This window comes from Populus nigra, chromosome 18 (assembly GCF_951802175.1).
Source record: "Populus nigra chromosome 18, ddPopNigr1.1, whole genome shotgun sequence".
In the NCBI taxonomy this organism is placed as follows: Eukaryota; Viridiplantae; Streptophyta; class Magnoliopsida; order Malpighiales; family Salicaceae; genus Populus; species Populus nigra.
Genome location: NC_084869.1, coordinates 704,725 through 720,323, shown reverse-complemented (window position 1 = coordinate 720,323; position 15,599 = coordinate 704,725). Strand labels below are relative to the sequence as shown.

Genomic DNA, 15,599 nt, shown 5'->3' with positions numbered 1-15,599 from the left:
TATTGTGCACTGTTAATATCGTGTTTTGAATAATTCAACCAAGCTTGTAGAGACATGTTGAAGAGAATGACTCAAAGGATACTATTTACTTTGTATTCAGTACTATATATAGAAATTTACATATAAATAATTGAGTAACAAAAGAAGAGTAAAATGAAGATTACAAGAGATTTGAAATTCAAAATAGCTAAAACTATTGATGACTAGAAATTTTGCAGATCGGTAGTTTCTGCAAATCCTTTACTGATCTTTCGATGTCGGCTAATATTTCAAACATTTCTTAATTGGATTCTTCTATCAAGTTTCTTAATATTTTCTATCTATTATGCCTATTTTAATCAAGAAAAAGGCATCATTTTACAGAAAATTTAATACGAAAATTAGTAGAAATTGATAAAAGGATCCAATTTAGAAATGTCTAAAAGGTTTAGGATCTAATTGATAAAAATTTTGTCTCGGAATTCAATTGATAATGCATTGGGGGGGCTAATTTGAGGTTTCCACTCAAATGTTGTGTAGCTTTTGGGCTTTCTCATGTTGTTCTCTTCTCTGCGTACTTTCATATTTCAACCCTTTGTCTTGTACTGTAGCTTCAAAACACTTCCTTCATTTCTTGCGTTTGTACTGTTCACTTAGATCAAATCTTTAAAACCCATTAATCTACGCTTTGAAAGCTCACTTTTTTACCCTTCATTTCTCTCCAATTCAGTGTTTTAAACATAGGCTCTGTTTATTTTCTTCATTTGCTAGCATACTCATCTCTCTCAATTAATTCTTTCATAGAAAGTCTGGTGATTTTTGAAGTTGGGTTTTCGATTTATTATGTTATTGAATCCATTGTTTAGTTGCCAGTTCACAGCTTTGGTGAAAGCTGGACTTTTTTCTTTTGATTGTATTTGCAGAGCACTTGAAATGCGATTATGGGATGGTTTTTGTTGTTATTGCCACACCTCGAAAAACACAAATAGAAATCATCGAGGACGGAACCGGCTAACGATCGGAAGGATTCCCGCCAAAAACCTTCATGAACGTGTTAAACATGAATTATCCAAATAATAATTCCATCATCCATAATTGATATGTTCTTGAAATAAAAATATTTACAGAAATGAATGAGTTTTCATGACGAATTAGTGAGTAATCAAAATAAATAAATGTTAGAATAACATTATCAAACATAGATGATGATGAGTGTATTAGAAATTTTCATATTAATGCATACCCCTTCACATCCTTATACAACAGTTCACCTTACTCTTATAACATTTGTGATGGCTAGTCCCACCAAATATATAATTTACAATGTAGATAATAAAAGTTTGAATTGTTTGTTCGGGTTTGTTTATGATTTGAAAAAATAAAAGAATTTATTTATAATTTGATAAAATTAAGTTTGATTTTGTAACTTAGGTGTGTTATACATAAAGAAAAGATAGGTTATTTAATGGTTAACAATCACATTATATCAATTTTATTGTTATGTTGAAAATCTTGTAAAATTGATTTTTTTATGGAATTGATAACAATTAAATGGTATTAATATATATTGAATAAGTTTGAATTGAGCAAATGATAAATAATTATTTGGGTACTGATTAACTATTGTTGATTGGGTGAATATTTTGATGCATCATTAAATTTTTATACAAAAATAATAATTGGTTATTAGATTGTGAATTTATTTTTAAATATCGAAGTTTATTTTTGAATTAATTGTTACATTATTAATAAATATTGTTATCGATATTTTATATAAGTTTTCTAAGTAATGAATTATCGTTCTTGTATATATTAAGATTCACCTTAAGGGTTGTATAGGGAATATTAATGAAGATGGAATTAAATGTTCATGTGAGAAGTGTAAAACAAAAAGTTTCACCAATCAAATGTTTTGATAATGCATCTTCTAAAAAAAGATTTATTGAGAAATACTTATGTTAGTTTTTACATAAGGATTCTATGTTCTTTACGAGACCATGTTAGAAAGGATTGTTAGCTCAATAACTAGTTCTATCGATTTATATGAAGTTGTAGATGATAATAATAATTATTATAGGAGTATGGTGATGAATGTAATATGAATAAATCATGTTTATTCAGGTGGAGATTACATAGCATCCCTTTAAATGAAGAACCAAATATAGATGCAGCTAGATTTTTGAAACTTTTAAAAGGGTCTAATAAACCATTATAAATATTATTGATATATAGACTAATAGATATTGGTTGTCAACTAATTTTATCATCGATACTAACATTTTGTTGGCCTATTTATTGGCGTTGAAGTCATCGATATAATTACCATCGGATCTAAAATTTTCAATGTGACACTAGCCGATGAAATGTTTTTCTCGGTATATTTTTAAAATGATATTTTTTACCAACAAAAACAAAACTTTTATACTAACAAAATATTTCATTTGAAAAAAAAAATTACAGTGGTGATGATATCAAGGTGCATATTTCATACTTTATAAACATACATATTTTATAATAATTACTCACTTCATATACAAACATACATATCACATAAATACTTCTAAAGATGCATCCATATCAATTACTCATAATTATATAACAGATTTCATATTGTTATACGGATGCAAACACACATTTCACAAAAATTCTTATATATATATATATATATATATATATATATATATATATATATTACTCATTATAATATATTGAATTCTCACTTTATGGTATTCAACCACTTTCATTACAAGTAAGCTATATGTGGTGACTACGAAATACCTAAATATATTTTAGCATAATATGGAATTAACACCAAATTCAAATGAAATCAAATAAAACTAGATAAAAATAAAAACATCAGTAAACCTTAATTCCTTGTTAGGACCTAACTTAGAAATTGTCTTTCACTAGTAGGGACCAATTTGTAATTTCCTTAAAAATTCAAGGGTCAAATTGTAATTGTGCAATATTCAGAGAATAAACTAAAAATATCATAAATAAATGAAAAAAAATATGATTTTTCATCCTTAACCCCACAATCATTCCATCCAGAATGTCAAAAAAATATTTCAGAGGTCAAATCTTAATTTTCTAAAGCTTAGTGACTAAACTTTAATTTTCACAATTCAAGACAAAAATAAGATTGTCATCTTTAATTTTATAACCAGATTTTCTAGAATTTCCAGAAAATATCAATAAAATTTCTTAATTATTCTATTAAAAATGAGAAACTTTATTGATATAATGTGTCATTACAATCAACCAATTACAATGTATACATAGAAATACAATCAAACAATTATGGAAATAAATTATACTCTTCATTATTTAAAATCATTAGTTTTATCCTTTGATGTAGTACTTGATTTCCTCCATAATTGATGATTGTATTGATTGGATTTCAATCCAAAATATATTTTCTTGATTTGTTTTCTCAACATGTCTCTTTAAACTTGTAGAGATTTTTTTAAAACAATCTCCATGAGTTTGATATCTATATTTAAAGATAATATTGAAATTACAATGAATATTTTTAAAAATAATCTAAATAAGCCAAGATTATTAAATCCAAAATAATACTATGTAACTCTTCGTGTATCATTAAAAAAAAACAAGAATGAGAATTGGAATTTAATTCATTTAAACAAATATAAGTTAATATATATATATATATATATATATATATATATATATATTATTTTTTATTTTATTTTATTTGTAAGGGATGTATAGGGACGATGGTAGAAATAAAATGACAAAAACAAAAAAGGTTAAGAAAAGAAAGAAAATAAAGATTGACTAATGGTCGGCATGTTATTATCTGCCAAGTCACTCAAGCTGTTCATGTCTTTTTCACTGCTGCTCTGTTTCTCTAGCTTCCTTCTCTGCTCTCTGTCATTCTTTTTCTGCTAAGACCTCTCAGATTTTCAAGTGATTGGTTGTTTAGAAAAGAGAAAGATTTCCATTTATATAGTTCTAAACCTTTTTTATTTTATCCATTCAGCCCCTAAAGCAAGTTTTTTTTAAAAAAAAATATTTTGGTTTACAAAGATACAAAACACTTCCTTACTATTGCTTATTAACAAAGAACTCATTATCAATTCACTGATTAAGTTTATCATTAACATTACTTAGCGTTTTCAATGTCATTATTTCATATTGTTCTCTTCTCTGTATACTTTGAGCTATCCACTCAAATGTTGTATAGCTTTTGGGCTTTCTCGTCTTTTTCTCTTCTCTGTATACTTTAACTCTTGTCTTGTACTGTAGCTTCAGAACGCTTCCTTCCAAGTTCACCAGAGCTGGACCTGAATTGCTCCGACTCACTGAGACATTGTCGCCAAGTTGGGGGTTTTTTGAAGGTATTTCTCTCACTTGTTCTCTTCTTTCATTTCTTGAGTTGTTCATGGGCTTTTTTTGGTTTGGTCAAAAACTCTCTCTATACATCTCTCAGATTTGGTGGGTCTTAGTTTTTTACTGTTCACTTAAATCAATCTTTAAACCCCATTAATCTACACTCTGAAAGTTCACTTTTTTCTTGATTTGCTAACATACTCATCTCTCTCAATTAGTTCTGTCATATAGAGCTTGGTGATTTTTGAAGTTGGGGTTTCGATTTATTATGTTACTGGATCAATTGTTGGAATAAAATTTAATTTCTATTATGTGTGATGTAGTTTAGTTGCCAGTTCACATCTTTGGTGAAAGTTGGAATTTTTCTTGTTTTGATTGTATTTGCAGTGTACTTGAAATGTGACTATGGGTTGGTTCTGGAGAATAAATGGAGTAGGCCGATTTTTCAATCATTTTCTACCAAAAAAGAGGATGAATGGAATGATGCATGAGAAACAGCGTTGCTGCCGGAGGATCTGATGGTTAAGAACAGAGCTCCATAGGAAAAGGATGTGAAATTCTCTTCATCCACAGGGATAGAGAACAAAAAATAAAAATCGAGTACAAAATCACTTACATGACCATGAAGTAATAAGGCTATGTTTCCTTCCCATTCAAGAATCCAACACTGCTCCCTAAAAGCTGTTTCGAATTTGAATGGACTAAGAATTTGGGTGCATTTTGTTTGTAGTAAGTGTGATAAAATGTTTTCTGCTAGATTATTCAGGTAGTCTCATGTTATAGGTCCTCTATGAAGTTTAGAAAATTAGAGAATAAATTTGTTGTCCTTTTTAGCCCTATTGAATTCCAGGATCTTTTGTCTAACTTACCAATTCTAATAGATATCTTATCACGTAATTTTGACTCTGCCATTAATGACTTGGACAACACAAAGATCCCAAGCTCTTACGAATTTAAAAGCAAGCCTGGTGGTTGGGAAACAACAACGAAGGCACAAGATGGAGATATATGGGAAATGTCACAGAGGGAGGGAGATACTCTTCCAAGAATTTGATCATCGAATAGCATACAGCAAATTTCAGGTGAATTGATGTTGTCATGCCATTATGTATTTTTTTTATTTTTTTTCTTAGGCTAGTCTTAGCAATGAATCTACTATTCAGCCTAGTCATCATCTCCTTTCTGCTAAACTAGCAAGTTTTTCTGTGACTACTTGCAGATAGCTAGTTTTATCAAGGATCGCATATCTAGCAGGAGAAGACCTATTGATGGTTGGAAATACATGATAGAGGTGTTGGGACCAAATGCCAAGAAAGGGAGGGGTAGTGTTTCAAGAATACCGAGTATATCAGATCCATCTACACAACCATTCAAGGGGGACAGGAAACTGATTTCCCACAAAGTGGGTACTTCAGCTCCTGACTCTGCTGAACTTTCCTTTCTTTGTTCTTGGCCATTGTGTGTTTGCTTGGTGATCAAGCTGCATGCCGTCATGTTTTCTTGATAGAGTGTTACAGAAAAGACGTCCAATAGGTTAAGCTACTCGTTGCTGTGAGGAATATAAAGCACTGTCAATCAAGAAAATGGCAAATCTAAATTTGTAAACCATCGATTCATTGTGACTGTAAATGTTGTATATGTAAAGATCTCTACGCTAGAAGATTGGTAGGGGTTTGAGAGGCTAAATGTTGTCTGGTTATTCATTTGTGATCCCCAAACTGCTCTGAAAAAATCAAAGCTACAACAGTTTTTTGACATAATGTTCATCAAACAACTTTGTTTGCCAGGACTCTTCAAAGCTCATAGGAAATTCCTTTTAGAACAACTAGTTTCTGAATGATATTGATTCCAATCTGCAAGCAATAGTCCGACACATCATCATCATAAGTTGCTATCATGGCAATGATCAATGGCAAAACACGACTTCTTAACTTCCAGATTCTTATTGCGACTTCGTATCTATCCAACTCAGGTTTCTGAATATTCAAAAGAAGTATTTGGAAAGAAGATGCAGCTTGACCAAGAGCACTAAGGCTTTCAAACCCAGATGCAACAGTAGCAACATTGCAACCTAGCTTCTCAAGCAGCGTCGTAGTGTCCGAGTCACAGCTTTGTTGAAATCATCAACATCAGCTAATAGAACTTGCAAGCCTCTGAAAAGAGAGTTGGAATATGAGTGCTCTGAAGATTCTCTGGATTCAGAGATTGACTGCAATGGATGGTCAAAGTTGAAACCCAAGAACAAATCTCACGCATTCAGGAAAACCTTGAGAGTTGGGCACTATCTAGATCTTGGCTCGCATCAACTACCAAAAATAACGAGGTAGGCTTCATCCTTTTAGGGAGAATGCCTGCTTCTGAAATTCATTTGTCTTCCATCAACGACCTTTTTCTTCTGATCTTGTGCTCCATGGAATCTACTGCAACTTTTGAGCACTGTCTATGTTTTTTCCACTGTAAGTTCTGTTTACTTTAACTAGCTAATCGTTTCATTACCTAGATTAGATGTTTCTTCTATATAAAAAAACCAATGCCTTTTCCAGGGAAGTTTCATATGTCAATGAATCGATTTTGCAATGTTTTTTATTTGTAATGTCTGCAGTTGCGTGAATTGCCAGCCTCTAATGCCCAATGCGTTCCTATTCTTTAAACTATGAAATGCTTCTTTTTTCCAAGAAACACCTAAAGTGTATAACCCTTCAACTAAGCAGCTCCTTGTTCTTGTTAATAATAACCGTAATAATTTATCAGTGCATGCAAAGGAAGATCTAATTAGTATTAAGATTATAAGCCAACAAGATAGAGGGGTGGATGTTCTCAAGAACAGTTCCCATCAGACGGGCTACAAAGGAAGTTCTAGTTAGAGCACAAACTGTATTTATTAGCACGTAGACTTGCTGCAAATGTGGTGGATATTATCTGCTCTCAACAAAAATATCAACTTTGGAAATTAATATTGCCGGGTTTCCAGCACTCACTCTTGTTTAGTCATCAACTAAGGGACCTACTTGTGTGGAAATATTTGCAATTGAATAATTCAACCTTCAGTTCCATGTTCAGCACCGCTTGCTGGACACATTTAAGTTCCGATGACTTGGAGGTGAAGGAGGAAAAGGACACGCCAAACACGAAAATTGATTTTTCTTGTTGACGGTGAAAAAGAAAGATCTTTAGGACTAACAATCCAACAGCAACTTGGGAATCTTGAGTGCAAGAACCTTGGAACTCCAATTTCCATTAGTAAGCTGCTTCGATTCTGGTAGTGGTTCAGCAATGTTACTGCAAGAACACGTTGACTGGTGTACAACTGAATTTATTGGTTACTTAATTCTTGGTGTGCAACTGTAGATTAGATTGGATTGAAGTGGACATAAGAAGGTGAAGATGACTTTCTTGATCAGTTTTTTATTTCACTTAATTGGTTTTGAAAAAAATTTCCTTGCAGATTTTTCTTCTCACGTACTAATTGGACATGTCTGATTTGCTCGATGGTCACACAATTTGTGGACGTCGATCATAAATGTGATGAGATTTATATACATGAGCGTTGCTTAAATGAGAAAGTTTGATGATATATTCATAAGAACGGATACATAATCTCATATTTAAGATTTTGAGCTCCAAAACATAACTACGACTCAAGAAAAAGAAAACTTAAACACAGTTTTTAGATTGAATAAAATGGTATGAAATTACTGCTTTAGAGACGCAGCTTGAGTGGTTGTAGTCCACAATGTCAATGCACCTTCAGTAACAACCTCAGTTTTTCACATCTCCCGGGAATAATTTAAATGGACCATTATCAATAGGGTTTTTCAATAGTCTTGAAGCAATGATTGGCTACATCTATTCCATAAAAATCAATTGGAAATGGTTGGAAATTGAGTTTGTGAAAATCCGAAGTATCCTCAAAGTACTTGATTTATCAAATCACAGTTTCAACGATGAGATTCCGGAGCTAGTCGGAAGCTCAAAGAACTTCAACAACTTAACCTCTCTCACAATTCCCTTATAGATCATATCCAATCATTATTAGGATTTTTTAGTAATTTGCAGTCATTAAATTTGTCTTCAAATTCCTGTGCAGTTGACAAATATAACATTTCTTGAAGTCTTAAATGTTTTATATACCATCATGAGAGACCCATACATCGTGGAAAGTAGTTCAACACGTTTGATCATAGCTCTTTTGGAGGAAACTTGGGTTTATATGGATTTCCAAAGCCAAAAGAAAGCAGCAGTGGTGAGGCACCACCATTGCCGCCATCAAACTTTATTGAAGGAGATGATTCAACATTGTTTGGAGATGGATTTGGATGGAAAGCTGTTGCAATGGGGTATGGATGTGGGTTTATGTTTGGAGTCATCATGGGATATGTTGTGTTTATAACAAGAAGACATGCATGGTTTCTGAAAATGGTTGAAGATCAATGGAATCTAAAGGCAAGAAGAAGAAGGAAGAAAGCTAGTAGAAATTCAACACGAAGAAGCTAAACAATGCAGTCGGTATCTTCAAGTAAATTATGTAAGTTCTTACCTTTCTGATTCTTGAAGTATAGAACTACAAGTTCTCATAACTACAGTTCTATTTTTATTTTTCTTATTGCAATACAATTTCAATAAAGGTTGTACCTCATTTTTATTTCTTTCTTGCAAACATAAATGAAGGCAGCAACCTGCATATTTGTAGCCATACTGTAACTTAAAATTTTGAGTATTTGTGGATAAGTTAGGCCAGCAAAAGATCTCAAGATCTCACACTGTAAGTTAGAATGGCAGGGAGTTTACGCAACACAATCCCTGCAGCATCCTCGTCCCCACCGCTGTTTTCCCTGAGCAACTCTACTATAGGAATCAACTGAGTATCCAAATCAAAATTCAGAAACAATGACCGCCTAACAAATTATGTCAATCCCACCAAACCGGCTCAAGAATGTAGCCATCCTATCAAATTTTTCAATAGACTAAAGGAACAAAGCCTTGGGCAAATTCACATTGTTTTCTTGAGTAATTCCACGATCAATCAACAGCTTAACCTTTTCATCAAAACCAGCCAAGAACCTTGGCACAGTGGCAATCAAAAGGAGCCTAAGCTACGCTGGCTCGACCTTTCCTTGTAATTCATTAAGCACAAAATATATCAATGGATCAATTTCATCAGCTATTAAACACATCCGGCCACTTGACAATTAAGCGATATAGTTCAACGGATAATCTAAACGAGAAACATGGTCTCGTATAGAATCAAAGCTGCAATCTTTAGATCTGGGTTCTGCTTAACAGTAACCCATTTTCTTTCTCATTAAAACCCATTTCTCCAAATAACGAACACATCAATCGTGAAGCAACAAGAAACGATAAGCTACATGGAAATGTGTATCTGAACATAATATGCACAGCATGTTTGACAAAAGATCTCTGAGAATGAAAACAGCTCATCAACTTCAATCTGCAAAACGGCAGGCAAGTCGAGGCAGCTGTACTGGACTAGGAGTTTAGTGAGTGAAAAACCCACAGGGCCTAAGAATCTTGATGCTTTAGATAAATTTACTAGAGTTGGCTTTTTATGGGTCGAGAGAGTTGCAAATGGAGTAGCTAAAGATTGAAGCTTTGTTGGTGTTGTGTTTATTGTTTGCAATAGAAAGGAAGAACTTGAAGAAGAAAATAATGGGTTTGCAGTTGCAAGCATGGTTGTCTTCGTTCAAATATTCCCTTTGGATGAGCTTGTGGCCATGGAAGTTGAAGGTTTTGACAGTGGTTTCAGCTTCACTGCTCTAAGTTTGCCTCTACTACTACACTGGTGAATTGGGTATAAGCACATAGTTGCATGCAGTTAGGTTTCAAGTATTGGTAGTCATGGGCATGAGAAACCTAATCATTGGTAAAATGTACACACTGCTCTAAGTTGAACAGGGGAATTTGGAACAGGTTCATATTGATGAAAAGATGGAATAATACACTGTAGTTTCCTGTAACGAAATATTTAAAGTTATTGAAGGATGTTATAAATACTAGAGATACAAATAATAATGATTCCGCTCCATGTCCAATCAATCAGGAGTTAGAATCAGGGTTTGAGGTAATTGTGAGCTTGAGTTTCAAACCCCGAATTCTGTTACCTCTTTCAGGGGGGGGCGTGACAAGTGAAACCGTTTCAGATCCAAGAGCTTCAGCAGCAGGAGGCGTTGTAGACAAATGTAAAGGGTTTGGTCTTGCAGACAACTTGCAGCTATCAATTCAGGAGTTTAGAACAAATCCATCAAGTCTTGTTCTTTCTTTGAGTGTCCTTGAGACGATTCTTGGTAATATTCTTCCCACTTTTGTTGCTCGTAGGTATAGTTTTTATAAGAATAACAGATGAGCCACTCTTTATAGATTTCTCGGGCGATCTTGAAAAATGGAACCTGCAAGACATTCAAAAGGAGAAAAATGCATCTCTCATGTGAATTCAAGCATCAAACAATGTGAAAAATTATGAGAAGCAGCACAAGGCCTGCAATAATATTTGCCTCTTTTTGGGAACTTGTCTAAGATCCTCTGGAATTTGTTTATGTTCCTCTTCCCTTCTCTCATCCTCTTGTTTCTGAACCTACACAAGGAAGAATAAACATAACATTAGCACCTCTCCGGTCATAACTTGAAGACTGATCAAAGCTTCCCCTTTCATACCATCATTTGGCATGCTGTTGTAGTCAGCATTACCAGCTGGGCACCAAACATCTCAAAATGAAATGAATACAAGTAATGCAGAGAAAGAGAGATGACACAGTTGGTCAACTCTTGCTTGCCATGCTTTGATTCAGGAAAAACCCATACAAAATACTATTACTTTCACACTGTTGGACTGAACTCAGTCCAAGCCAAATGCCAAAAGCATAGCCATAACATTGCTGAACATGGAGGTTAGCAAATAAGCAGAAAGAAAAGGGATGCTTCAATGGGTGTTTGCTATAGCAATCTTTAGCTTCCTAACAGCTTTCAGAAAGGTATGCTGTGTATGCAGTTCTAAAGTAAGTCCAAACAAACAGAAAGAAAAAGGATACTTCGACCCATTTGCAGTCTTTGGACAAGTAGATGCAGATTACAATGTTACCATAACCATAACAATGTCAAACAAAGAAAACTGAAACCGTAATCAATACTATATTGAGTGGAGAATGGTAAAGTGCAAGGCAGTGTGATACTATTAAAATGCCATAACTACTTATTCCAGTAAAAAGAATCAAGATGGTGGCAGATATTTATGATCATAATTTATAATATCCTATGCTTATTTACTTCACACATGAGAAAATCTGTACCGCAAAGAACTTGTTGCTGAAAAATTGTTAGCCTCTGCATCTTTTGGAAAAGATTTATCAATAAATGGATGTATCTAACCTACATGACTGCTTCGATAGGAAAAAATAGCCCCTGTTCCAAATTAATACAAAGAGGCAGCCAGTAAACGGATCATAAGGTGAGTAAATCATTTCAAGGAAATGAGTCTGCACCTGTAATTAGGTTAAGATTTGCATTTCCAAACGAATACAACCGATCTTAGCGCATTGTAACCTTCATGTGATGCAAACACCAACTAATTAGGAAAGCCAAATAGATCATTGCATGTGTTGAACATGTTCTATCAGGCAAAGGCCCAAAAATGTACACCCCATCAAGTTTTGCCAGAACATAACCTTCTAAGTTCAGAAAATTAGAAAATTGAAGAATATAAAATTTCTTCCTTGTAATATGCCTCTAGAAACATAGAACGAATTTCTAAATCATAGAGGTAAATCAGACAGCCTAATCCCAACAAGGAAGAAATTTTATATTCTTCAATTTTCTAATTTTCTGAACTTAGAGAACGAATTTCTAAATCATAGAGGTAAATCAGACAGCCTAATCCCAACAAGGAAGAAATTTTACATTCTTCAATTTTCTAATTTTCTGAACTTAGAGAACGAATTTCTAAATCATAGAGGTAAATCAGACAGCCTAATCCCAACAAGGTAGTCCACTAAATTGGAAACTTTATGACCATTGCAGACATGTAAGCATAAAATAAAGGCAACATCTTTATCATATAAACATCAAGTTTTTTAGAGGAAGCAGTTGCAACATTAGAATCAATTACAAGCTAGGAGCATATATAGAGTCATTGTCAATCAAAAGTTAATATTCAGACATCAAAGTCACACTCAAGGATTTCTACTTTATCAGCACTGCAATATTTTGAAAGAGAGGAACTCTCATGCTAAGAGGCATGATTATCTCGCTAGAACTGATGAAATAAAGATGTTGACTTGTGCTTTAGCACTAATCAAACTATTCAAGTTTGACGGGTGAATATTTTATGTAATATGAGAGGCTAAACTGGGCAAAATGCATAAGCTCTTTTGCGATATGTGATAGCACAGTTTACTCGATCCATTGCAATGATAGGAATGAATGTAAATAAGCTGACCGCTGCAGTTTCAACGCCATAGTCCACGACAATTTATACTGATGCTAGACTCAACAATGTCAATTTATCTTACACATGCAATACTGAAAGACCAAGTCAAGAAAACAGAAATGAGCTCAAATGCTGCACAAGTTAAGACCTTGCAATATTAAGTCACTATATATTTATCTGAAATAAGTTATGCAGCAATAAAACATGAAACCCGTATACAAAATTTTCCTACCCCACACAGACAAGACTAAAACAAACACATAAACTCACATCATTGACATCCTTAGACGATCCAACCTCCAAGTTTGAAACTTTAGCCTTCTTCTTAGCACCATTTCCATTAGCAGATTCCAAGTCATTTCCTTTCCTCTTCTTGCTCCCAAACACCCAAGATTTTCCCTTCTTATCTCTAACTTTCCACACATTTTTCTTTCTAAACACCATCTTATCAAACTTCCACACTTGACAACTTGTATCAATTACAGTCACTTCACTTCTTGAATACCCTTTTAGCTCTTTATCACCACCAGCACCAAAACCCTTCTCCTCCTCAATATCCTCCTCATCGTCATCGTCATCGTCATCATCAACCCCACAATCCACATTATTAGAATTCTTATCAGAATTCAATGACCCTGTTGCAGCAAGGACATTCCGGTCTTTTCGCACACAATCCAAAGAATCATTACCACTATTATTCCCTGAAATGAAACAAAATTTGGGTTTTGTTTGTTTCCTAGGAACCTTCTCCTTTTTCCTGTGAAGTCTTGAACTTTCCTCAACTGGGTCACTGACACCACCCATGTTGAAGAGGTCTGAAAGAACATTGTTCATTATAAAGAACAAATCTTTATTGTCACTTGAAGAAATCTCCCTGGTTGTTGCTGTCGCTGTTGTTGCTGTAACTTTGATTTGATCTGAGTCAGAGTGAGTTGACTCGGAGTTTGAGTTGATGACAGAGTTTGAGGCATTGGTAGTTGGAGAACTTGATGGGTTTGGAACAGAAGAGTCATTATCATTGTTGTTGTTGAAGCCTCTGTTGGACCAGAGCCGGTCTAACCAGTTTGAACTGGACTTGCTGGTTTGAACTGAACACAGCATTGATTGATTGGCTTGGTTTAATGGGATTTGGGGAGATTCTCGATCTGTAATAATCTTGAAGGGAATGAGAGAGAGATGAGAGCTTTTTGAGACTGAACTGCAATAAGTTTGGTGGGTGGTGTTGATGGCGGTGGCTGCCACTGATGGGAAAAAAGAGTTCTTGTAGATTTGCCCATGGGATAAACCATAAGCATCGTTTTGTTGGTTGCCACTTGGTGCATTTTTGGAAGCCTTTGAGAAAATAAAATGTAACCAAGAACTGTTTGAATTGGTTTTGGCAAAAGCAAAAGGTATCACTTTGAAGATTGATTTCGTAAAATATATATGTGCTTTTTATTGTTTTGACTGAATTTGTGCTTTGAAGATTTCTCTTTGACAATAATGTTTGTTTTTCTTTTAAAAATATTTTTTAAATTGTTTTTTTAGATATTTTTAAATAATTTTGATGTATTGGTATAAAAAGAAAATATAAAAAAAATTATTTTGGCATATTATTATTTAAAAAATACTTTTGAAATGTATTTTATACCACAATATTAAATATTAAATCAATAATATAATGTGTTTTAACCTTTTTAAAACATCTTAAAATGTTATTGTTTCGGATTGTCGTGTATCAATTTAAATGGTGTTTACTATTGTGATCTAATTGTATTTTAAAAAAAATAGTTTTAAATTAATTTTTAATATGTTGATATAAAAAATAAAAAATATTATTTTGATATATTTTCAAGTAAAAAAACTTTGAAAAGTATTATAAATCACACTTCTAAACAAGCCCTTAAATTAACATATCTAGTTTGCCACTCGATTCGTTGACCAAGTCAAGGGCTAGATCAAGTTTGATAATTTTAGTATGGACACGTTGCTTCTAACATGGGTATTAATCTTAATCTAACTTGACAAGTCGACCTAGCATTTGGCCTGGTTTTTAAAATATTTAATTTGAAGTTAATCCGATTGATCTTATAGGTAAACCTGTGATCAACATAGTTAAAATCTAGTTTGATTTTTAAAAAAAAATAAAATGATATCATTTTTTACTTTCTAAAAATATTGAAACAAAATCATTTTAAATTGATTTGAATTATTCAAATTAATTTATCCAACTCGTAACTCAAGTCTTGAGTTAAGTTATACATCAAACTAAGTTTAATAACTTTGATTTTTGTCTAAATGTGGACAACACACTAACAAAATACTAACATGAAATAAAATATAATTGATTTCTAATCAATTATAGAAAAAAAAAAAGCCACTTTGTTATTGATGTAATTGTAACAGCTGCAACCCAAAAGTTGCAATTTTGTCACAATAATTCATGGGCTTGCAACAAACTATGCATGGATTGCATAATGTAATGATGTAAGATCATGTGTGTATGATAAGAAATGGTGAGTCACATTACATCAAGCATAAACATTTTTATCTTTAATTTTATTTTATGAAAAAGCAATTAATGTGATAATTAATGTCAATGTGCTTGCATGGATCCACTCTTTAATTAGGAAGACAACACTCTTTTGCATTGGATGGCACCAAATTAATTATAGCAAATTCTAAAGTGCCAAAAATAGACATCACTTGTGAGCAGATGACCGAAACAATATATATATATATATATTGAAATTAAAAAAAGGGCATCATGTCTCACTGTGCCCATGTGAGAGTTTCCACTATGGTTCATATGGTGAAAGTTTTTTATTTTTTTTTTGTCTCTAAGGTTTTT

The 15,599-nt window shown here is 33.1% G+C and overlaps 2 protein-coding genes and 2 pseudogenes across 3 annotated transcripts; 2 read left to right on the top strand and 2 right to left on the bottom strand.

Annotated features, from left to right (window-relative positions):
- Positions 1-3,773: 3,773 nt before the first annotated feature.
- Positions 3,774-6,092, top strand: LOC133678180 (protein GAMETE CELL DEFECTIVE 1, mitochondrial-like; annotated as a pseudogene).
- A 33-nt stretch (positions 6,093-6,125) lies between these two features.
- On the bottom strand, positions 6,126-6,666 carry LOC133678807 (protein EIN4-like). The gene is made up of 2 exons (XM_062101314.1): positions 6,599-6,666; positions 6,126-6,441 (listed from the first exon to the last, which is right to left on the bottom strand). The coding sequence occupies exons 1-2, from the start codon at positions 6,664-6,666 to the stop codon at positions 6,126-6,128; spliced, it is 384 nt and encodes a 127-aa protein (XP_061957298.1).
- Positions 6,667-8,164: 1,498 nt separating this feature from the next.
- On the top strand, positions 8,165-8,832 carry LOC133678806 (receptor-like protein 9DC1; annotated as a pseudogene).
- Positions 8,833-10,237: 1,405 nt separating this feature from the next.
- Positions 10,238-14,166, bottom strand: LOC133677939 (uncharacterized). 2 transcript variants are annotated; one of them, XM_062100084.1, is made up of 3 exons: positions 13,040-14,166; positions 10,842-10,915; positions 10,238-10,736 (listed from the first exon to the last, which is right to left on the bottom strand). In XM_062100084.1, exons 1-3 carry the CDS (start codon positions 13,868-13,870, stop codon positions 10,592-10,594), a joined length of 1,050 nt encoding a protein of 349 aa, XP_061956068.1. In that variant the 5' UTR covers positions 13,871-14,166; the 3' UTR covers positions 10,238-10,591. The 2 variants fall into 2 exon arrangements, with proteins under 2 accessions (XP_061956068.1, XP_061956067.1); XM_062100083.1 differs by having other exon boundaries at positions 10,842-10,921; positions 13,040-14,164.
- Positions 14,167-15,599: the final 1,433 nt, after the last annotated feature.

Excerpts from the sequence above, each read along its gene's own strand:
- LOC133678807 (XM_062101314.1), bottom strand. The coding sequence starts at position 6,666 with ATGAAGCCTACCTCGTTATTTTTGGTAGTTGATGCGAGCCAAGATCTA. Across the intron at positions 6,442-6,598 it reads GATAGTGCCCAACTCTCAAG|CTGTGACTCGGACACTACGA; the intron begins GTTTTCCTGAAT and ends ATTTCAACAAAG.
- LOC133677939 (XM_062100083.1), bottom strand. The coding sequence starts at position 13,870 with ATGCTGTGTTCAGTTCAAACCAGCAAGTCCAGTTCAAACTGGTTAGAC. Across the intron at positions 10,922-13,039 it reads CGTCTAAGGATGTCAATGAT|GTTCAGAAACAAGAGGATGA; the intron begins GTGAGTTTATGT and ends TTCCTTGTGTAG. Across the intron at positions 10,737-10,841 it reads AGACAAGTTCCCAAAAAGAG|GTTCCATTTTTCAAGATCGC; the intron begins GCAAATATTATT and ends AATGTCTTGCAG.